This window comes from Acanthochromis polyacanthus, chromosome 19 (genome assembly GCF_021347895.1).
Source record: "Acanthochromis polyacanthus isolate Apoly-LR-REF ecotype Palm Island chromosome 19, KAUST_Apoly_ChrSc, whole genome shotgun sequence".
Classification (NCBI taxonomy): domain Eukaryota; kingdom Metazoa; phylum Chordata; class Actinopteri; family Pomacentridae; genus Acanthochromis; species Acanthochromis polyacanthus.
Window position 1 is genome coordinate 16,023,527 of NC_067131.1, and position 24,556 is coordinate 16,048,082.

General features: G+C 39.5%; 1 protein-coding gene across 3 annotated transcripts in view; it reads right to left on the minus strand.

The window, feature by feature from the left end:
* Window positions 1-24,556, minus strand: part of itga3b (integrin, alpha 3b) — a 37,987-nt gene that overhangs the window by 2,070 nt on the left and 11,361 nt on the right. Inside the window, exons 2-25 of one of the 3 annotated variants that reach the window (XM_022209376.2) lie at window positions 18,933-19,060; window positions 16,796-16,878; window positions 15,219-15,468; window positions 14,913-15,011; window positions 14,597-14,801; window positions 13,590-13,783; window positions 13,204-13,292; window positions 12,986-13,113; window positions 11,845-11,931; window positions 11,702-11,769; window positions 9,644-9,795; window positions 9,335-9,481; window positions 9,119-9,216; window positions 7,954-8,122; window positions 7,612-7,686; window positions 7,437-7,516; window positions 7,032-7,109; window positions 6,776-6,878; window positions 6,294-6,470; window positions 4,444-4,578; window positions 2,653-2,766; window positions 1,913-2,011; window positions 1,708-1,833; window positions 1,332-1,487 (exon numbers count right to left, since the gene is read on the minus strand). In XM_022209376.2, coding sequence (XP_022065068.1) covers window positions 1,377-1,487; window positions 1,708-1,833; window positions 1,913-2,011; window positions 2,653-2,766; window positions 4,444-4,578; window positions 6,294-6,470; window positions 6,776-6,878; window positions 7,032-7,109; window positions 7,437-7,516; window positions 7,612-7,686; window positions 7,954-8,122; window positions 9,119-9,216; window positions 9,335-9,481; window positions 9,644-9,795; window positions 11,702-11,769; window positions 11,845-11,931; window positions 12,986-13,113; window positions 13,204-13,292; window positions 13,590-13,783; window positions 14,597-14,801; window positions 14,913-15,011; window positions 15,219-15,468; window positions 16,796-16,878; window positions 18,933-19,060 — 2,995 coding nt within the window. In that variant the 3' untranslated portion in view covers window positions 1,332-1,376. The remainder of the gene's footprint in view (window positions 1-1,331; window positions 1,488-1,707; window positions 1,834-1,912; window positions 2,012-2,652; window positions 2,767-4,443; window positions 4,579-6,293; window positions 6,471-6,775; window positions 6,879-7,031; window positions 7,110-7,436; window positions 7,517-7,611; window positions 7,687-7,953; window positions 8,123-9,118; window positions 9,217-9,334; window positions 9,482-9,643; window positions 9,796-11,701; window positions 11,770-11,844; window positions 11,932-12,985; window positions 13,114-13,203; window positions 13,293-13,589; window positions 13,784-14,596; window positions 14,802-14,912; window positions 15,012-15,218; window positions 15,469-16,795; window positions 16,879-18,932; window positions 19,061-24,556) is intronic. The other 2 variants (XM_022209375.2, XM_022209378.2) reach the window with 2 other exon arrangements.

The window sequence follows — 24,556 nt, forward strand, 5'->3', positions numbered from 1 at the left end:
AGACAAAAGCACAACTGTGGTGGAGACGATATTCACATTTCATGTAAGAGTCTCCTGTCTCCGTATTAGGATAATTTATAATCAAAAGTGGAAGTAATCAGAAATAATCATAATTTAAAACCACCATTGTTTCATTGGTCCACATGTGTACACGGGTGCAAATCTCCCACTTTGTAGACACTCATATGGATCATGCTGCTGTTCGATGCTGCAAGTATTTAACTGTTGTCTTCATTTACGGACACGAAAAAATATTGTTTCTTTTCTGAAAAAAAAAACAAAAAAAAAGAAAAAAACAAGAATTCAGCAAAAATTTCCCCAAATTTCTGAAAATTTGCAAAACCTTCAGGAAGAAAATTCCAATAATTCCTTTAAAGTTTCCCTTAAAAGTTTTATTTTAAAAATATCCTCCAAATTTGGCAGGAAAATTCTTGTAAATATTTTCAAAAAAATGAGTAAAAATCTTCCCAAAAAATCCTAAGAATATCTAAAGTGATTACATATATATCAGTACAATTTCTATTATTTTCTTTAAGAACATTCACAAAATATCAACCAAAATCCAATGTTCTTAAGAAACATTTTTAAAATTTCTTTTCCAAAAAAAATTTTCAAAAATGTTGAAAATGTGGACATCAGTTTCACTGTGAAAATATATATTTTTTCCACATTTTCAAACTTTAAATCAGGTTAATTTTGACCCACAAGACAACACGAGGGTTAATATAGTCAGATAAGAGTCCTACACACAGCTGGAAGCAACAGCCAAGCTCCACATCCTGATAATATTTTGTGAAATAATATTTAAAAATGAAAAATGGTTTCCCTTTATTTTTGGTAAGCTTCAAAAATCTGAGCTGTCAGTCTCTGTTTTCATCACAGTAAGTTTTTATTTTGAAGACATTTCACTTTTTAGAGTAAGTGATGTGAAATTTAGAGAAAAATGAATGAGTGTCGTGGTGGGATTTTGGCAGCAAACTCTGCCTTCTGTGATTTGTCATTTTTCTGGGTCGATATTAGAGCTGATATGTGGAAAAATCTCTTCCCAACTTATTACACACAACTCCAATGTGAAGTACTGTCTCTTGTGTGTGCCTGTCTATTAATATAACGGCTTGCAGCTCAGACTTGTGCCGTGTTAGAAGTGATATGGAAGCGTTGCTAGACCCAACCTCTTAAGATTTTTGCACTTTTAATGGGGAAGTGGCATGGGTGCGCATTCAGTCATGAAGCCAACAAGTTCAGTTGTCGTCGGATTATTGCAGAAGAGAGCATGTCTGAAAGGGGCTTCACAGCATCTACAGAAAATCCATTTGAAGGGCTGTTTTTACCCAAAAGCCCCAATGGCGTGTGCTGTTGGGAGACACATGGGAGCCTCAGTAGTCTTCAGTCAGCCTCTCTGTCTCAGAGGGCTGGATCTTCATCTCAGCCTTCTGGGCCTTGGCCTCATACATCTCCCTCCTGCTGGCCCTTTGGAAGAAGCCACACTGGTGGTGGAGGAGGAGATGGGTGCATGAAGGGGGGAAGTGAATGGTTAGAATAATGGCTCTCTAATGGAGTTTATAGATCAGACAAAGGAATGGAACAGCAGCTAATCCAAAGAAAATGTTTGATGAGAGTACATGTGGAGAGATTCGATGTGTTCCTAATTAGTGTCTGCAGATATACAGTGTGTCCGTCCATGTCCAAAAGAGTCATCAGTCTCACCTTCCATAATATAAAAATGATTATTCCTAGCAGCAGAATTCCCGCTACAACTGCAGAGATGATGATCCAGAGGGGGAGCTCATAGGGTATCTCCACCCCCTCCACTGGTTCTATTTCTACTGTGAACTACAAGAAAAGGAGAAGAAAGTCACATTAAATCATTGTCCTCATCAGCATTATCCTTGCCATCATCATTACTACGTACTGTGGTGGTCTGGCTGTCCATCTTTAACGTTGGTTTGTCTGTAATGAGCTTCAGTGTGGCTTGACCTTTGACTATAACTCTCAGAGCATTGGCATAGTCCTGCAGAGAAACGCACACAAGATCAAAAACATTTTTACAAAGAAGCTAAGAGAAGCTCAGAGAAAGAAAGGACCTTGTAGAAAACTGTATTTGCCATGCTCTAGTCACATTACAAGGTCTGTACCAAGCATTTGTGTTGGTCTACTATCAACCTGCAAGTAGTCAGTGAATAAAATCTTGCCATACCTGACTTACTGCAAACCTAAAGAGCAGCTTTCATTGTTTATTTTTTGTGTGAGCTGGTGTGTGTGTGTGTGTGTGTGTGTGTACTTGTTTCTGCTATACCGGTGGGGACTTTGACCTGACTATTTGCTATAAAGGTGGGGACTTGTCTTACAGTGGGGACCTAAAATGAGGTCCCCACGGGTGGCAACACCGTTTTCTTGGCCATATTGTTGTTAATAAAAAATGTAAAAGTGCAAAAACGTTTGTTTAGGGTTAGGCATTGATTTGGTGATGGTTAAGGTTAGGGTTAGGGTAAGGGTTAGGAGTTAGATATGAATGGGAGTCAATGGTAAGTCCCCACCGGTATAGAAAAACAAACGTGTGTGTGTGTGTGTGTGTGTGTGTGTGTGTGTGTGTGTGTGTGTGTGTGTGTGTGTGTGTGTGTGTGTGTGTGTGTGTGTAGCTGGTGGGCTGACCTCCAACATTGTACTGTTCCACAACCGCGACTGGACATAGATCTCGGCTGAATTCGTCATGTTGAGTATTGGACAAGTAAACGTCACACATTTTGCTGTCCCCTTGGAGCATTCCTTCAAGACAAAATGAAAAAGAAACACTATTACACAAGTGTTCACATGTAGGAAAAAATCTACTAAGGCGTTAACTTCCGGAACCTAACCGATAAGGTCAGGTACAGTGTTTTATGAATTCAAGGTTTGGGGAACTTTCTGTACAGAGGCAGATTCACTTCCGTAAAAATCTACACTACAGTTTATTTTGAGGCAACTGAGGTCTGAATATAAATAATGGGAATACATAAATTGATGGTACCCATTGGTGCGTTTAAGGACTCAAGTTTTGAATTTTGGCTATTGCTATTTTGGTCTGTTGAGTCCAGATGTGATGAGGGAAGGGTAAATCTGTCTGGAAACCTGACATTTAGTTTTACGGATAATTGTTGCACAATGACCAGAAAGTAGCACTAATGTATATAAAAAGTCAGAGAGTCCTGAGCTAGACATGAACATTGGTACCACAATTAATACAAATCCATTCAACACTGGTTCATAATTCATTCAAAACCACTTGTTCCAGAAAACACAATGAGTACTTCTGTAAATGAACAAATCATGGCAAACCATCCAGCAGTAGTTGAGATTTTGCCGTCTGGACCATAGACCATAGATAAAAGATGGATGTAACATTGACGTCAACCACTGGTTTGTGGACCACAGTTTAAAGCCTCAACTTTGGAATTTACATGTCACCATGGCGTTTGCAAACCAGACATGACGAGCGAGGGGTGGTAGTGATATATCAGTCACTAGATAACCACACCCTAAGGAATATCCTGATTTATTGCCCGTTTTTCTCTAAATGGACCAATTATTTATTGAATAAACATCATACTGTATTGAAAGAGACTTAAAACAAGTGATTGAGACCATAAACCCATAAGGATAATATTAGCTAAGGTAACAAATCAAGTAAGAAATAGAGTCATTTTCTCATTGACCTCCACACAATCCAACTTGTTTTTTTTTTTGTTTTTGTTTTTTTTTTTAAATCAGAGGAGTCACCTCTGCTGGCGATTTGGAAGAGATCTAAGTCACCTCTGTATTGGCTTTCATTTTCATTTTTAATTTCATATAAAATCTATGGAGTAAACATCTGTTATTGCTAGTGGCTGTTAGCCACACTATAGTGGTGCAGTGTTTATTCTGTCGGTCAGCCTGATGCTTCGGTCCACACTGAAATACTTTACAAACTCTATGATAGGTTGGCATGAAATTTAGATTCATTCATGATCCCCAGAGACTGATTCATTGTAACTTTGGTGATTCCCTGATTTTATCTCGAGCACAACCAGCAGCAACACTTAAGATTTAAAGTCAAGTGTCTGAAAGCAATTGATTCAATGACAGTGAAATTTAGTTTTGGGAACTTGGGTGATTGTTTTTGTAAAAATCCTCCTGTGTATGAATTCTAATCTTCTGAAGATCTGTCTGCATATTTTAATATTACTTACTACATCATGCAGTTTCAAAGTGGCTACAAGTTCTTAATTTGTTACTCTGAATCATGCTCATCTATTGCATTTGATCAAAATATGGTAAGACGATGTCATAGTTGATCATAATCTAGTGGGGATGTGATTTCTTTGGGTCTATTACACTTGGGAGGGGGGAATGTAAGGATTTCAACTCTGATAATCAAATATAAGACATCTAGATGCATATGAGGTCTAAAGCAGATCCATTTCTTACCAACAGGTAGGACTCTTTGCGAGGAGTGAGCAGTGTGATCGCTGCCTGTGGTTCAATAATATGTGGTCGGGTCGGATCATCTGGATCGTCCACTGCAATCTGCCGTTTAGTACGCTTAGGTGGACTCTCTGACAGCTGGAAGAAGAAGGGAAAATGAGAGGAAGAAGAAGAGGAGACAGAGACATTACATCAGAGGACTAATTACTGGTTTTGATAAAGACATTACCGAACTCCTCCCAGAATAGCATTTGTTATTTCTACTGTCTATATAAAGGCCGCACGCATTGTGATTTTCTATTTGGGGATTTGTGAGGTTTGTATGTGGCGACACTGACGCTTTTTTCCAAGATGTATTTCTGAACAGTGGTTTGGCATTCAGACCATTTTCACACCACTTTTTCTACCACTGACATTTATTCGGACTGCTTAGACTGCTTCAGTTCTGACGTCAGGATGAATTGCAGCACATGTGACCAGCCTGTGACCAGCTCACACACTCAGTGGCAGTCAGGCTTAAGTATGTTTAACAATGTTTTATATCAACACAGTTCAGTGAAATTTCATCAGCTGTGCTATTACATGGTTAAATTTAAATATAAACTACACTGTGTAAGCTGTACAGTTTGTTATTTTCTCTCAATGCTCAGTGCTGTAGGAACAATAAAGTGAGTCTGTCAGCTCAACATTGTAAGTTCCGTTCCACACAGCTAGTAAGACACATTAAAATGTATTCAAATATTTTTTTCATTTCACAAGTATAACTGCTGGACACAAGCTGGTTCCTACTTCACAGTGAAGTTCATTCCCAGTGTTTGCGCAATGGAAGTTTCAGGTTTCCTTATGCTCATGTATGCTAAATAGTGAACAAGGATCGGTTTCCAAACTCTTTGCGATAAAACAAATCACTTTATAGGCTTGCGTCTTTAAATCGAAAATTCAGTGGGAAAATTGTGAAATCAGCCTTCAAATGTCTCTGCAAGAACTTAATTCTATACAGTGAAGTCCAAACTTTTAACAGTAGAAAAAAAAGAAAAAAATTTGACCTGAGGGGGACTTTAATTTGTGCCAGACTCATTGGTTCATGACGTAATGTCTCCCTGCAAAACTCTTGACAATACTTAGCCTCAGGTGCATTTTCTTACTTTAGCAAAAGTTAGCATGCTAACATACAAAGCAAAGATGGTAAAAATGGTGAACAAACCTTCAAAATGTTAGCACGGTCACTGCAAACAAGTTGGCATGCTGAGGTTAGCATTTAACTAAAAATATTCTAGAGAAAGTGCAGTGTCACAGTTTTGTGGCATTTTAGGAACAGAACATTTAGAATATTCACTTAAGTTTTCCTTGTTGCAGTTAAGCCTGGAGTGCGGGTATAAATGAACGTCTGCTCTATTCAATGAGTTTACATAATACTGATTAAGCACATCAGCACCAAGTAATTCTTTTGGTATTTCGCAACAAACCTCAGTCTTAAATTTGGTGTCTGTGGCAACATTGCTGCACTGGTGCAATGATAATTCTGTTAACCAGCAATGATTGGTGCGATAGAGCTGAACCAGTGAGCAACGAAGCCAAACCAAGAATGTTGCAAATGTTGTAGCATTTCAAATGTTGTAGTTATTTCTCTTGCTGCCAGAAGGGAGAGACAAAAGTTCTGCGCTGCAGGTTTAGCAAGGTTTACAGTGTGCTTCTTTGGTGTGTGGTATGGGTTTAGAGGTGAGTTTAATCTCAGTCTGGACAGTGTTTCCGGATGTGCAAGATATTTGGGAATAAACTTCGTCCAATTCATTTGACTATTAAGTAAGAGACATATTTTAACTCTAAACCAAAGCTTATGAAAGGAGCCTTACAGTTAGGTTAAGCTCGTTGACAACTTCTCCAGCAGGGTTGCACTCCATTTCCGATTGCCCCCGAACAAGAATCTTTGTCAGGTACAGCAACCACTTGCCATTGGCGACCTCATAGGGCCACTCAAACTCCACAGCCATTGTCCCCATGTCTCCTAGCAGCTGTCCCTTCATGTCCACCTAGCAATAAAAATCAGCACAAAAACAAAGAACCTCAGCAGGAATCCATGCGATGGTGTGAAATAACAATAGTGTGTAAAATAACAGAAGTTGACTCCTAAACAGCATCCACCCCTGCACATGCTTACACCACAAACCATGGCTCACATAATAATCCCTTCCCCACGCAATATTAAACTTCTGAAGTGCTGGCTTCAAAGACAGGGTGTGGATGAGGGAAATGTGGTCGAGCAGAACATAGATTATAGATGCAATATACAATCCTGGAGGTCTAATATAATCTCAGAGTGGTGGAGGTGACTCACATTGAAGGTGAACTCCACCAGACTGCCCACGTCACTGGTGTTGACCATGGCCGACTCGCCCATCACTGTGCCACCAAATTTGGTTTGCACCAATTGTTTCGTTCTGGAAGGAACAAGAGTTAGAAATTATTTTTACACTGTGCGAGTGAAAACTGATGTGGAAGATAACGTGATGTGACACTTAAGCACCCATGCAGCTTCTATGTTCTTCACTGTATGTACAGGACGTCATGAGTTGTTATGTAATGGGACTCACATGGAGAAGGTGGGGAGGATGGTGTTTTCAATCAGCATGGCCACAGGGACGGGCTGCAGGTCACTCTGCTCACTAAGACTGAAGAAATGAACCTTGTTACAACATTGTGTCGGGGTGTTTATATATTTAGTGATTATGTATGAGTCATAATAGCAAGGAAATACTAGCAATACCGAGAAAAATTAAAATAAACTATCCTTCGGTCAAAAAAAGGAACAGCAATAAAATACAGAACTGTAGAGTCAGACTGGGAGATGAAAATAAACAATATGTGGAAAAAAAGTCTGAAATAAACCTAGTTTCTAAAGCACTGGACATGTACAGTCTGACACACATGTATTCTCCATGTTTAGCCTCTGGTAAAATAATAGAATACAACATGCAACAACAAAATGAAGCTCTTACGTTGACAGAAGTAATTGAGACTCAATCATTTCTGTGTACAAGTTGATGCCTGATGTCTCAAACTTGAGCTGCAGAGACACCTTGTAATGACAGCAAGCAAATGAGGAGTGTGAGCACATAACTGAGGTCAAAACCTGTGACATTAAATCATATTATTATTGTTATTGAAATCTACCTTTTCGTTGCCTTTGAATGGATTCCCCAGGTCACAAATGAGTGTGACGTCTAACTCGCATCGCACATCACGGTCCTAAACGCCCCAAAATCAGTAAACACAATCATTTATTTAGGTTATTAAATGGATGACTGGAGATAGAGATAAATTTGTAAGTCGGAGTAATCAATCCAGTGTGTACTTCATTTCTAAAAAATTCAATGATGTCATTTTTACATCTTTATGATTACTAGTAAGAATAATTACATAATTTAAGTTTCTACTATTAGTATAAAAAAAAAAAAGAGCAAAAGGAATTTAATCGACATTTCTCAGTCCTCTGCTGTCCTCCAGTGGACGTACCTCAGATCTGACAGCAGAGTATTTCAGAGCATCAGGGATGGTAACGTTGAGCTCCGCCTGGTGGGCGTCCTCAGCCAGCTTCCCAGCAGAAGGAAAGTTGGTCACCTCCACCTGCAGCGTTACCAGCTTCACATTGCTGTTGAACTGGAGCACCTGGAAACTGCCTTTCCTGTCCACAGGCAATATGTATTAGTTAGTCGGGTATTAGTTTTTTGGAAGACTAGTACACTTCTGTTCCAGTTCATGCCCACACATGATTTGCTACTGTAAACATAAATCATTAAAAGCCAATCTGAAAAGCGCCTTTGTATTGGTTTTGGTATTTAAGCGCTCCCACAGGGGTTATGCTAAAATTCCAACAGAAATGTTTCTGCTTGTTGAACAATATAAAAGTTTATTTTCAACATGTAGCCCTCAGAACTGCCAAACCCAGAAGAGTAATTGGATTTTCACCTTCCAGATGATCCTTAAACTACTCATCTGTTACATGCTGAGAAACGTAATAAATAAATTGTTTGATATCACCACTTCCTGTAAAAAGCCAAATATTTTGCACTCCTTGTCACAAATAGTGAAATGACAAAAATTCTGGGATTTTTTTCGCTGAACTGTAGGCTGTGTTTACACAACATAATAAGGAAACAGACTTAAAATGTACATAGTAAATTATCTCTAATAGCGAGACCCCTTTTTCCAGTATCGATAACTTCTGTTGGCACCTTGCACAATGTTGTAAATGTTGATTCCAGTTTACTTAAACAAAAATAAATACATACAAGAAATTCAAGAATTTCAAGTCTGGCCTTTTCTTTCTTTGCATTTTTTGTTTTTTAAGGATTCATGGCATTATAATTGTGTCATCCTGCACAAAAAAAGAGAATTTCAAGCTCTCTCCATTTTCTATCAGTGCTTCCATAGAGCTGCAGGACTTTATTTTGCAATTGAAAATGAGATACATCAAGCTAATGCTAGCTAGGTCCTGTCAGTAGCATCATATTTACTGTACAGACGTGACAGTGGTATCTGGGCAAGAAAGCTAATTTTCAAAAATGTCAAACTGTTCTTCTAAATGTCAGCTGTCTGGCTAATAATGGCATTTGTGTTTCAAATATAAAACATGCACCATGCGTCAAAGAGGATTTGATCATTTAGAATACAACTTCACCTGGGATACGGATGTTCTTTATTGTCAACAAACTGGGCTGTCATCTGCAGGTTACTGCTACACTTGTTGTCTGAGCCGCACTCCTTCTGAAAGTTAATCTGCAAAAAACAGAACAAATAGCATAATATTAGACCAAACAGGAGGACTTCAATATGCTGTAGGCACATTCTTCATTAAAACATAACCTATAAATGTAGTGTATGCAAAACTCCATACCTCAGTCCGTTGGGTGAGCTTCTGTTCCTGGCTAAGAATTGGGAAGGAGTCCAAGTTCTGCACTGAGCGTCTGGCTTTAGTTTTTTGTTCTTGTAATGATATGTTGAGGGAAAAGACCACCGGTTCCAGCTTGTCCCTCACAGGCCCCTGTAAATTCACCCATGAATTATATTCCAGTCTGAATAAGCACATGACCATGAGGAAATTGCAGTTTATCAGAGGTCACTTAACAAAAATGTGCAGCTCACACACACATTAAAACACACAGCAATATATGCACATATGCAACATATCTGAGTTGAGACGTACCACTACAAACAGTTTTATATCGTGACACTTGGGTTTAGAAGACGAAGACGAAAGGCTCAGGATGTCAGTGTACGTGTCATCATTATTAGCCTGGAAACGAACACGAGGGCTTCTTCTTCTCTCCATGTCGGCCTCCACTGTGTACTTCACCACTTTACGAAGTACGAACACACAGACAGTGTTACAGAACTTTGCAACAAGCTAAAGTGTCCAATAAATACAGTGGTATGCAAAAGTTTGGACACCCCTGATAATTTTCAAGATTTTCCTTTATAAATCCCTGGTTGTTCGGACCAGCAACTTCAGTTAAATATATCATATAGCAGACGAAAACGGTGATATATGAGAAGTGAAATGAAGTTAATAGGATTTACAGAAAGTGTGCAATAATTATTTAAACAATAGTAGGCAGGTGCATAAATTTGGGCACCCCAATAGAAAAATTACATCCTCCTTTTGCAGAAACAACACCCTCTAAACGCTTCCTATAGCTTCCAATGAGGGTCTGGATTCTGGTTGAAGGGATTTTTGACCATTCTTCTTTACAAAACATCTCCAGTTCAGTCAGGTTTGATGGTTTCCAAGCGTGGACGCCCTGCTTTAAATCACACCACAGATTTTCAATAATATTCAGGTCTGGGGACTGAGATGGCCATTCTAGAATTTTGTACTTGTTCCTCTGCATGAATGCCTGAGTAGAATTTGAGCAGTGTTTAGGGTCGTTGTCTTGTTGAAGTATCCAGCCCCGGCGCAAATTCAACTTTGTCACTGATTCTTGAACATTGTTGGCAAGAATCTGCTGGTACCTACTGGAATCCATGCGACCTTCAACTTAACAAGATTGCCAGTACCTGCACTGGCCACACATCCCCACAGCATGATGGAACCACCACCACATTTTACTGTGGGTAGCAAGTGTTTGTCTTGGAATGCTGTGTTCTTCATCCGCCATGCATACCGCCTCTTGTTATGTCCAAATAAGATAGATAGAGCTCTTTATTGTCCCGAAGGAAATTTGTTTTCACAAGCTCAACTCAATTTTAGGTTCATCAGTCCACAGCATCTTATTCTAAAATGAAGCTGGCTTGTCCAAATGTGCTTTAGCTTACCTCAAGTGACTCTGTTTGTTGCATGTGCGCAGAAAAGGCTTCTTCCGCATTACTCTCCCATACAGCATCCCCTTGTGCAAAGTGCGCTGAATAGTTGAACGATGCACAGTGACACCATCTGCAGCAAGATCATGTTGTAGGTCTTTGGAGCTGGTCTGTGGGTTGAGTTTGACTGTTCTCACCATCCTTCGCCTCTGCTTATCTGAGATTTTTCTTGGCCTGCCACTCCGGGGCCTTAACTAGAACTGTGCCTGTGGTCTTCCGTTTCCTCACTATGTTCCTTACAGTGGAAACTGACAGCTGAAATCTCTGAGCTAGCTTTTTGTATCCTTCCCCTAAACAATGATGCTGAACAATCTTTGCTTTCAGATCATTTGACAGTTGTTTTGAGGCTCCCATGTTGCCACTCTTCAGACAAGATGCAAAGAGGAGAACAACTTGCAATTGGCCACCTTAAATACCCTTTCTCATGATTGGCTTCACCTGTGTATGTAGGTCAAGGGTCAATGAGCTTACCAAACAAATTTTGTGTTCCAGTAATTAGTGCTAAAGGCATTCAAATCAATCAAACAACAAGGGTGCCCAAATTTATGCACCTGTGTACTTTTGTTTAAATAATTATTGCACATTTTCTGTAAATCCTATAATCTTCATTTCACTTCTCATATATCAATGTTTTCATCTGCCATATGATATATTTAACTGAAACTGCTGATCCAAACAACCAGTGATTTATAAAGGAAATTCTTGAAAATTATCAGGGGTGCCCAAACTTTTGCATACCACTGTACTAATGGAATCAGGAATTTGCATCAGAATCTATAAACAAGCAGTGAATCAGTATCTCCTGTTGTAAATTACAAATAAATGCATTATTTATTAGCACAATATACTGCATGGTTTGGCACTGAAACTAAATCCGTAACATATGTAAGTGAAAAATTCTTACTGATGTCTTTCTTGAACTCTTTGTTTCCATTGCTCAGAGTGAATGACATACACAGAGTAGCTGTGATGCTGTGAAGTACAAAGAAAAGTCAGTTTGTTCAAATAAAGCACGTCAGAATTAGATATTCTAAGGAAACAACTCACCATGGTGTATTTCCAGGACACTTATTAGGATCCACAATCTTAGGCTTAACCTTAAAGTCTTTAGTTAGGTGGACGACTGGCCGAGCTCTGAAAACAAATAAATCAAAAAAATAAATCACTGTTCAATCAACTATTACCTTTAATACCCAAGTTATATCATCATGTGAAGCATTTACACATACTGACCAATTTCAGTTGAGTCACAGATGTGAAATTACGATGAGCAAAGTCAGAAGCATCTTCCACATGGCTGATCACCTTGTGTGTTTTTATTGATGGCAGCTGACAAAGCTATCTTTGCACAGCTCTTTTCAAGAATTCCTTTCTTTTGACTTAAATCCCTGAACCCCAGGACGAGCTGGCAGACTTGAAAGGCCTCTGATCTTTAAATAATCTGCAAAATTCCAGCATTTATCTGAGCCAGAAACTGTACAACCAGAATCGTCTGATTTTCAATTTTACAGTGGTCCTTGAACTAATCATCTGTGGCATGATGTTCCATCAGGAAACTTAGAATGGTATCTTTTATATTCATTCAAAATCTTTTTACATGTCTCATATACCAAAAAATCTATCCTTTTCTTTAACCACATTCTGTAAAAATCAGCTGAACTGGGATGAACTACAGGCTGTGTATAGAAAAACAAGATATTCGACAAGTAGTAAAATGTCTACAGTATATAAAGTTATCATTTAAGTTATCATTTGTTCAAGTATTGACAAGACCTCCAGGCACTTTGACAATGCTGTACATGCTGATTATAGGCAATTTCAAGAAATTTAATTTAATTTTTATTTGTATAGAATTGACAGCATTACAACTTTGCATGCCGAACAAAAGTTCTCTCTACTTCTAGAGATGTGCAAGACTTTTACATAGCATTGGAAAATAAATCCCCGCTCAGTAAAAATGTGACAGGAGCAAAAAGCACCCAAAAACTGCTTGGGGTTCAGAGGATTGACGCTATTTTCCTTTTAGCAGATTTCATAAGTCTTTATTGAAAATAGGTTTTGTTTACACACAGAAAACACAAATAACAAACTAAAAAATATTTTTAAATCCCTAAATATTTAATTTTGAAAATCTCTAAATTAAAAATAAATAAATATATATTTTGTTTGTTTGTTTGTTTGTTTCTACCTGAGCAGGGCGATGCGGTTGTCCAGAGAGCCAACTAACATGTCGGGGTAACTGTTGTCGTCCATGTCCATCCCTCCATTGATAGAGTAGCCCAATGTCTGGAATCCCAGTGACTTACCCTCAATCACCTGCAGATGGCAGCAACGACACACAGAATTTCAACATACAGACACCTCGGGTAAAGCTGGACTTTTCCACCACAGAATGTCAGATATTACCTGACTGGGCTCCATAGAGATTCCTTTTTTACTTCCCATCCATATGTAAACCTTTCCTGTGTCGTGGAATGGTGCCCCCACTGCAAAGTCTGCAGGCATTAAGAGTAAAACATCTTAGACAAACGGCTAAAAAGAAACTGAGCAAAGTCTGTGTATGGAATATATTAGTGCTCAAGGTGGCCGCACAGTACATATTTATCAATCTGAAATGCAACGATGGACGTTGTCACAACAGTGCATAAAAACACATAAATGTTCTTTTAGTATAATATAACCTGCGGTGTGGGAATGATGTTTGATTTGTTAATTGAGATCTCTGAGCACTCACATTGCTCATATGTTCATCACATGTAGGCGTAAAACAAATGCTGCGTTCAGGGTCATACCTTGGAATCCATCTTGGTTGACATCCCCGATGGCAGCCACAGCAATGCCGAACCCAGAGTCAGACGGACCCTTCAGCACCACCGTGGATTTATTCTGGAAAGATCCATTCTCGTTCATGAAAATGTACACGGCTCCTCCCTGATCCTTCATACGGTCAAAGTAAAACGGTGCACCCACGATCAGGTCATTCCAACTGAAAGAGGCAAGAAAAGCAAATAGATCTCTTAAAATAAAAATGCATGCATAAAAAGTCTTGGTCCTCCATAAATCAGTGACTTTCTTTCATTTTATGTTCCACCCAGATCACTGCTTTTCGTTTTCAATATTTCTTATGTGTACCATAAATTCCGCTCTCTGTTTTTATGCTCCTAAACTGTCAAATACACTGATAAATATTAGAATATTTCTTAAAGGAAAGGCCTTTTAATTCACAGTAACCATACAGCCTAATGCTATGAACTTTGTTTTTGCATTCTAATGCATGTTTGTGTGAAGGTGCTCGATAAATACAGTCGAACGTTACATTAATCACATCTCAAATGGACGTAATCCCCATAATCCTACACACCCACCAGGTGTCTTTTGTGCATTAAAGTGAGGCACGTGACTTCACCATGATGTCATGATGAACACCTTATCTGAGCTGCTGAAAGGACACGTTTTCTTCTCTCAGTACATCAGTGTCGTGCATTCTCTGCATAACACAGCAGTTCATAGCCACAGAGCATTCGAGCATGAGACAGCTCAAGATAAAGATACAGTTACAGTCAACCTACAGACACGTGAAAACATGACACTTCTTCTTTTCAATCTGTGAGTTTGCAGAAAGAAGCAGCTGTTTCCTTTGGCTCAGTGTAATCTTGATGCACTGATTCTTGTTTATTTGACTGCTATTTTGGTTCCCATCTTGCAAAGTATGAGGTTCAAACAAGAAATGATGTGCTTATCTTCTAAATATGCAATATAAAAGAATCAGTTCCACATTATCTGGGGTGTAGAAACGCACTTGTCGTTGTTGAGGTCGGTGACTGCCAGGCTGTTTCCAAAGTAAGAGCCCACTTGTTCGCCGGGGAGGATTTGCACCAGCTCGATGTTGGTCACGGCCTTCCTCCCGAACATCACAGATCCCTTGGACTCGTACCTGGGAGCTCCTGTCACCACTGTGTAGTCATCAAGACTCAGCAGCTTCTGCTCTTCAAGAACTGAGTAACCTGTGGAAGAACGCATTTGAGATTCACAGTTAAAGAGAACATCTTGAAAGCAGATGAAAGTCTCTTATAATTAAAATTTGCCAGTTATTTCTCATTTTAACAAATATTTACCCATATAACTGTATCGTTTTTTCAGCTGTCCAAAGCCTTTGTCGGCACTGTCCCATTCATACCCGTCTTCTGGGTTTCTCCACGTTACATGAACGTTGCCTTTATAATGAAGCAGAACCAGAAAGCAAATTTAAAATCAGCTTCACCCACATTGGACAAGTTTCCCAGACAGAGAATAATCCCAGTGTTAGACTAACACCAGAATTCAGCAGGCTTGCATAGTGTTTTAATCCCCCCCTCAGTGAAACCAGCTCATTATTTCAGCATTAAGTAACAAAACACACAGTTTTCGGCATCAGTTCCCACCTTGCCATAAGTAGCTGCCCGCCGCGCCCACGTACACATCAGTTTCTGTCATGCCGCCTGAGATGCCCATGTTGCACATGCCCTCAAACTCCATGTCGAGGCCGGGGTTGCAGAACTCATAACTGTGAGTCTGCCACTCATCGTTGGAGTCATAGCTCAGGTCGTTGCTCCTCACAAAGCATTTTCCTATCATCCGCCGCTGCTCCTCTGTGCCGCCTTGCATGATCTTCACATAGCGATGCCCGCATGCCTGGACACCAAAAAGGAGTGTGAACGTATAGAGCGATTGTTCAAAGGACATATTTCATATCAGAGAGCTTGACTGGATGCATTTCTACTAAAATTAAATCCATGCCAGCATTATTTTTAAAAAAAACACTTTCTTATGCCTACTGTGTGGAGCACATCAAACATGTAAAGACTTAATTATAGTCGTATATGATTAAAATCAGTGCAGAAGAAGAATCCAGATATTTAGCATAGTCTCTTTGTGAACCAAATACCAATCTTTGCTTACAAAATGATTAAAGATATTGGCGCCATGCTGCGGCACGATACAAAAGAATATTAAAAATATACAAATGACAGCCTTTACTGGACAAAGACAAACTAAAGCATGCAGTGTTGCAAAAAAATTGAATGAAAATTAATGACAAAGAGGCTTGAAGAAGAGAGCAGAGGCTGCTGCTTTCATGCCAGCAGCGTCCAGCAATTAAAGTTTGGTCAGATGTGTGGTCCAGTACATAATAAATTTTGATTAATTAAATCGGAGCGTTGTAATAGTTAGTTTACCAATATGCATGTATATATCAAGACAGGATAAAGGATAGTATCGTGATATACAATTGCCCACAATGGCTGCATCGCAATACATTGATTCTGCAATACTTGATACACTAAAATCATCTATGATACATCATGCTACCTGTGTGACTGAAGAAGAAAAAACACCCATAAAAAGGTAAAAAGCAGGAAGTAATTATGCATTCACTGCAATGTGGTGTCATTTGGCGTGTTTATTGTCATTTTTGTTCAATTTCAGTAATGTGTCTGGCGTTAGTTTCTCCACTGCCCATCATTAGAGTTACATTTTTCTTCACACTATTACAGGGAGTCGTAAAGTGAGAGGTGATTCAAATTGTTTATGGGAATCCATTTAGAGCTCCTGCATGTTTTACAATATTGAAATTTGGTGCCAGTGTATGCATCGGCCATGTATAATGCACAGCAAGAGGAAATGATACAATTTACTACTGTATTGATGAGTTGTCCCTCCCTTAATAGAAAAGCATAGAATAGAAACACTTTATTGATCCCTGAGGAGAGATTCTGATAAGTATTTGTTAACAAATCATCTCAAAATCTCTCCAGAAAAACACAATATTTACCCTGATCGTATTTCTGTATGACATTTCCTCCCAGTATCCATGTCAAATTAAATAAATACTGCAACAAGTCCAATATGTCATCTATGACCCTAAATAATGAAATAACCAGGGTGTCCTCTCACACCCTCGATACTCGGTGTTGCTGTGTTGCATATTAAACCAGCAGAATAAAACAGGGTGTCATCTCACCAGCACACGTCCCGCCAGCTGACCCCTCTGGCTGGCCACCGTCACGCCCAACCACATGCCCTCCACCATCTCAGACGGATTTGCTGTGGATGTGTCACATGGCTTGGGGTCAAGTTTTGAAGTACAAGTTAGAAATTGTCCAGCGAGTTCGTGCTGACAGCAAGCTGATTACACAAGCACTGGCTCATGACCGCTTACACCGTCATTTCTTTTTGACAGTATAAACCATGCTTTGTTTCCCCGCTTTGTGTTGTATTTAGAGATTAGATAGCTTTAATGCTGAAATGTCACAATCAGATATCTAATGTGAATCACAATAGCACACAGCCCACTATGTTAGATCATCTATTATACTGAAAGAAACATTCAGCATGAACGCAGTCACAGGGAAACCAACCCAAATAGTGAGGCTTCATTCAGTCTGGATCATGCCCCGACAAATATTAACCACAAAAATGCGCTGTGACTGCAGCAGCAGTCATCCTAACCTCAACATTAAAAGTGATGCAGAATCCTCCTATTATGGCTTCTGCTTGTAGCCTTGAGGGTATGAGTGGAGGTGGAAGGGGGGGGGGTTAAGTCTATCATATAATAACCATCAATTAAGAAATGATGCACTTTCAGAGTTTTTGAATGTTTGAGCTCGTCACGTACAGTAGGTGCAGCAAATGATCCAGAATGCTATGAGGCATGAAGAAGGGAAATAGAGATTATTTGACAAACCAGCTCTGTTCATACTGTAAAAAGAGGAAGGTAGCTGTTTGTCTTTTGCAGGTTATTCTTTTCAGTTCCTCAATTGACAAGCAAGGAACTACACTTCAGTACCTGTATATGTTGCTGAGGAACACTTATTTACAGATAAATGTCAGTTTCATGGGGAAAACCACTCAGCCTGTTAATATTACCACTAGAGTTGTTTAGGCTTGGGGTTCTTTTTCTATGAAAAAATAATTACAAGCTGGAATTGTGGAGTTTGAAAAATTTGTCTCTGTTGTAGAAAGAGTCTACCAAAAAATGCTTTTTGGGCAAATTGTTGCCAAAGTAGGAGTTGGGGGAGTTTGTGCTTTAAGAAATGTCAACTTCTGCTGTTTGAAATCTGACAATTATGTTATAATCAAGTTTAACGATGTACAATATCACTTGATTGCTTATGTGTAAAATAATTCTAGTGTTTTTAGCCATGCTAGCCTGGTTTTGCAGTTCACCATGCACTTTGGGTCAGACTACAGAATGTATTTAAATGTATATAAAAGATGAGTGCATTCTTTCTAAAAGCCAGCAGAGGGTAACTCCTCTAGCAGTGAAAAGAACCCAGATTGTATAGAAGTCTATGAGAAAATAACTCATTCTCACTTGATTTATTACCTCAGTAATTGTTTTTTTAATGAGTTTATGGTCTCAAACACCGGTTTAAAGCCTCCTTCAGTACAGCATGATGTTCATTCTGTCAGATATGGTCTTCTTTAGACTAAAACAAACAATAAAGATGGCTAAATTCCAAACTCAAGACCTCAAAACAGCAGACCACAAAACAACTGGGTAACATTGCGATGGCTACATCCATATTTTGTGTACATTCTACGGTCCAGTTGGAAATAGCAAAACAATTGCTGGGTGGTTTGGCATGAAATTGTGTTCCAGACTTATCCAATTGCCAAATGAAGAAACTGAACTTTCTATTAGAGCTCGTACTTTTGTGTGATTGTCACGTTGCCTATCAGAATGAATTTTCAATTTGCAATTGGTGATCTTCTGACTTTTTATCTACTGTAGTGCCACCATCTGATCGCAGAATTTTTGTCCAGTATTTTGGTATTCAAGAAGTACTCGCAAAACTATTGACATTTCCATCAGCCTCAGACGTACATTTAAACTAAGAGGGTGGAGAGAGTAAACATTACACCTACTAAATAGCAAAATGTCAGCATTGTGAACACACAAGCATTTGTATAAGAATTTAGCTGCAACTTTCACACTGTTCCTGGATACAACGTCACACTGCTGCAGACATGGCTCTAGTCGTGTTTTCACATCAGCGCTAATTCTTTGGGCTCACTCAAATCTGCTATAATACTGCGACTCGGCATTCCCCGGTTAAATACCAAAACAACTAATCACGTCAGAGAGCTCTGCTTACTTTTGCTGACCAGGTCCATTCTGGAGCAGTCTGTGGAGTCTGTGGTGACGGGACAGGAGTAGACGGCACCTGTTTCATTGACATTTTTAAGAGATTGGGCTTTCTCTTTGGGTGCTCCTGCAAGAAGTCTAGAAACACACAGACAGAAAAGCAAAATATTAGATAACATCAGAACTGCGTCATGGTGTTGGAGACAATACAAAGCAGAGACAGTAGCAGCGACACAGATGATTGAACAGATAGTGTTTCTAGTCCAAACACAGAAAATGTATCCTAGAGCTTCAAGTTCTAGTATATTTGAATATGTACAGTATTTTTCAGGCAGCATTCAATGGTGGGATAGTTTGCCCTAATAAAATATATGAATTATAGGTGACACCTGAGGCACTGTGCCTTTATTCAGCTTCAAAAATGCGAGCCAAATACAGCGTGAAGCAGTCAGACCATGACCCGTGACAAGTCTGGGCACCACACATACAAAAACAGACTCACAAAGTGACCTCTTGGTGATGGAACTGGTCTTTTTGTCCACTCACGCAGACACTCCCTACATCAGCGCCTTTTAGCACTCCACACAACTTTGAAGTACAGGGATTATTCCTCTCCAGTGCTCTGTGCTGGAACACGCTGTTTACCGTCAGCAAAAGATTTATTAGCTCCACTTTGTAGGTGGAAGGTGTGGACAGTCTTGTTTGTGTTGTGTGTGTGTGACTGACATATAACCTGCTGTAGTGTGTCCGGAAACAAAAGCCCATAGTGGTGTAGTCAGTGTGTGTAATTTAAGTGGGTCATTCTTTTCATTCAAACTTTCCAAAAAACGTCCATTGCACGTTCACTTGTGACACTGAATTTCTACCATTGTTACTGGTAGCGGTGAACAGAGGAAAATGGAAAATGGTGAGTCAAGCTTGTGAGCATATTAACCTCAACTGTAAGGCAGCTGCGTCTCTGATATGCACTGATAAGTGAGAACAAATACAGATAATGGGTGTAGGCTTAAAAATACACCTTCACAGTAAGGTCATTGTGCCCCCAAGTTAAAACATCTCTCATGAGTCAACTCGACTTCAAGACAGATCTTGTTTTTGCTTTGGGAGGTGCAACATGACAGGAAGATGTGGAAAGCTGCTAGAGTCTGAGGATAAACACGAAAATTTTACAGATTTTGCAAAACCTTGTTCTTGGTGTGAGACACATGCTGAGATATGGTTACACAGTTGGTTTACCACTATATAAACACAATGACAGCGTGTACCATGCTGTACCACCACACCATAGCTGACTGTAATATTACACAAACTTACCTCGACAACATGCCTCTTTATTACTTGCTATCTAATCACAAGAAGCTATCGACAGTCCAGACAGAAATATTTCCTCTTTGATGTAACACCTGAGCATGAAAAGACTCAGACAGACAAAGACAAACTTTTTCTTAACGTGGGAATTAGTCATCAGCTAGGAATCCCACTGATTTTAGATTAATTATCTTATTACCGTAGCTGAAAGTTGTTCATCTGGAGATGACAAATGTTCTGATCTCAGGTCAGAGGCTTTGGCACACAGTATAACCTAATCTGGTCTCTTTACATAAAGCAGTCATGTATATAAGTCAAGTGGTCCATGGACTATTTTAGAAGGAAGTATCATTTTCTTCTGCTTTTTAGGAATACACTGACATTTTCCAGCCAGATTTTCGTGATTTGAAACAGAAAGGTTATCCCTTCTTTCTGCTACCAGATGGGCATTATGAGCAATGAATCAATTATCTTGGCGTATGTTGACAAACAGGAAGAGCCAAGATGGCCTCTGAGGGGCAGCAGCTTCCAGTGGACTTGGAGGAAGAGGCCTTGGTTTAGGTAATCATTCAGTAATGCAGACAGCAACAAAGATTCCACAGAGGTTTTGTGGTAGTGAATGGGACTGACAGATATATGGAGAAGAGCCTCAGAGTGAGTCTATGGAGAGCCATTCTTCAGTGCATCTGTGTACATGTATGTGCATATGTGCTTCCATGCTACAATGTAGCTGTGTTTTTCTGAATACATGACTTGCTTTTCTGTTCCAATAGCTGTTAAATTAAAAATCATGGTCACCCAAAATGTTTTTCAGCTGTGAGCAGCACACAGTGTCCCAAAACACCAACTTACAAGGTTAACAAGTCTTGTGGGAAAACCAAGCCACACAGTGCCTTATGGGGAATTATGCAAAGCATTTATATACACAAAGGAAGAACAAGGCCAAGCCTGGGAGTGAGCAACCTTTGTGTGTTATCAACAGCATTCAGAGTGAACTTTACTCACACTGAATAGAAATTATTAAAAAGTGGGACAACACTAGTCACATGTGCTTTAAGGGCTTGGTTAATCTTTGCTTGCTGAGTTCTGGTTGAAGCAAAAGACCTGTTAATGCAACCTCATAGACATACTCTCACCATCTCAGTGTCTGAGCAGAGCCACGTGGGTCGCCTGTGTTTGTTGTGGAAATTCAGTGCAGCTGACTGACGCCATGAGGTTTGACATACAGTGAAGACAGACGTGAATTCAGGAGGATTTTCAGGTAGCAGGTCTTACTGTGGCAGTTCATGCTGATGTAAACTTTACAGGATTACTTTCATTAGAATTCAGGAGATAAGGTAATCTGTTTTGATTGTGTGTTTCTTCTCATGTATGGGCCAGTAGCTGGTTAGCTCACCCTGTTTCCAGTCCTCTAATATATTTTAACCTTCACACAGGTTGTAGAAAGCCCTTTACAATGTGTTTCTCATTCACCTATTCACACATGAGGGCCAAACAATCAATCAAACTCAAATGAAATCGAGATTTAAAACAATGCAACTGGTAAATCACATGGGCTCCAATTTAGAATATAAGTTCTGTATCTGTAATGAGAAGAGGCAACAACTCTGTAGCCCTTGCTGGACTCCTTAAAAGATGTAAAAACCTGGATGAACTTAAACTTTCTGAGGCTGACAAAGTTTAAGTCTATTTGTTATGTTTAGTTGGCTGGACCTTTTGGCGCTGACACTACTCTTGGCCATTTAGTTTCATAAAATCGACCTTTTGTGACAAACCTTGGAGTGATCTTTGACAGCTCTTTCAAAAATGACAAACAGATCACCTCAGGGGCTGGGACTATTATTTGTTAAGACTTTCAGCCAAGGTGAAGGAGACCTATTTCTGCCCTAAGGCCTTAAAAAAATAGCTATTCACATCTTTAATACCACTTGGTTCGACCACTGTAATTTCTTCTACGTGGACGTCAAGCATATAGTGGAATGGGCTCAATGTGTATGGACCTAACTCCACTGCTTTTCTGTCTGATTTAGGATTGATTTTATTGTTAGTTTTTAAAGTTTCAACAGTGTTGGTGTCACCTTATTTAGCAGAACTCATAGATCTTCATAAACCAGTTAGAGCTCTGGGATCAACCAAATAGATGCTTCTGGATGTTTCGAGATTAAGCCACGAAAACAGAGATGATCGAACCTTTGCAGTGGCTGTTACTTATCGCATTTTCATATATGAACACTTGTCTTTAATGGTGTTGAACCTTTTTAATACACGTTATTGTGGCATCTTTGTATTCAGATTTAGCTTGAAGTCATGACGTTTTATGGTGTGCTGTATCAGTTGTACAGCACGTTTGTTCAACTGTTGTTTTTTTAAAATTTTCTTTTCAGATAAATTTGACTTTTACTTTGACCCAGTGTTTAAACTGTTTCCTCCAAATCCTTCAGTCCTAGTGGACACTCACACACCAAGCTGCCACGCAAGGTGTTCACCTACTATCAGGAAAGGTTCAGTATCTTGCCCAAGGACACTTTGACATGGGAAGTTGCCAAGAAATGAACAGCCAACTTTGTGGTTAGTGGACACCTGAGCCACAGCAGCGGCCATTAGCTTCATATTTACTGTAATAAGAGTGATATTAGTTCTTTCATCTAACAAGAAAGTGTATAAGCTTATTTCCTAAAATGCTAAACAATGCTAAACAATAATACGAGCAGTCAACTATCATGATGATCATTGAGGTATGAAGGAGGATAATGAAGAATTCCTCTTCTCAACAAGCAACCTGACCAGACCGAAGGTGAAAACCTTTGTGCAAAAGTCAATTTCTTCATTATCTAAAAAGAGCTGTCTTTAGCTTGATAAACTCACATCTTCTCACTTTCATGTAAGGAGGTTGGCAGCCTCTTTCGCCCACATGAACCTGACACAAAGAGCTGACTGGACCATGACAGCACACCTCATATTCCGTTCTGTTCCAACTGCAACATTGTGTGCTCTCCTCCTATCTCCTTCCCTGCTCATCACCTCTTCATAAACAGCCTGTCAAAGGCCCAGCCGAGGGAAGCGAGGAGGGGGCAGCCGCATTCCTACTCTGAGGACATGTTGAAGTTCGCCCCTTCTGCCTAACAAGTGATCGGAACGGCTGGCTAAACCAAACATTTACTATGGCAAACACACCCAGGTAAGGTGAGCACGGCTGCATTCTTCACATCTGGAGCAAGAAAATCCCAGAAGAGGGGAGTTGGATGAACTACTGTAACTCCATATCAGTGGTGTTAAGTTAAACAAACAGATGTCAGTTTATCCATCTATCAAAGACTTGTTGGTTTGGTAAACAAATGTCAGACTCAACACAAATAACTCCTTGGTGGTTCATTAGAAATAAGCCATAATCGCTCTCTATGCTCTTACCCCCTACCTGACTATTTGTGAGTCACAATAACACCAACAACAGTGAAACCAGGAAATCCAACTTAATTAAAGATGACTAAACCCTTTTGGATGACATTTCCTCTCCAACTCATAGGCTTTTGGAAGATTTACAGGAGGAGACAGTGTGCAGGACAAGTACATTCATTTTCATCCAGTTTGAACCAGACTGTTATGAGACATATGACGTACGTATACAACAGGCAGACAGCTATTCACCTTCAAAAACCCTTGTCCTAAACGTCAAGAGATGTAAATGTTTAAAAATGGGTAAGTGAGAGAAAATGTGTGACAAAGTGACCTAGATGGGAAAAGGAAATGTGAGTTTAAAAAAATTTGCAGAAGTGAGAACATTCTGCTTTTAACTCATTGTTTAACACGTTGTATTTGTGGAGCATGTGTCCTGTATGGCTGTTGTGAATGAGTGTATCAGCGTTGCACAAGCGGTTGATCACCTTCCTGAAAAGGCTTACGGCAACCTGCTTGTCACAGGGTACGGCTGCGGCCCTCAGGGCAAAGAAAAAGAAAAAAAATCTGCAAGTTCATGTTAAGAGAACCTCAGGGCCTGTTTTTCGCTAACAGGCATGAACTCCCACTTGACAAACCACTGAGAAAGATATTCACTCTATGACACAAGAGCTGACTGACCATCCACCTGGCCAGTCATTGAGTTTGATAGTTAGCACTTTTCCCATTATGTATTTATGATTTTTGAACCAGTTACTAGTAAAATAATATAACAATGCACTGCTTTAGCTTTGATGCAGCCGCCTTTTCTTATCTACAGTCACCTTTCTGTAGTCTTGAGCAATCCACCAACAGCACTATCTCATTGAAACAAAAGAACTTGAAAGAAGTTTTGTGTTCAAGATATTTTAAACTACATTAAAATTTTCACTT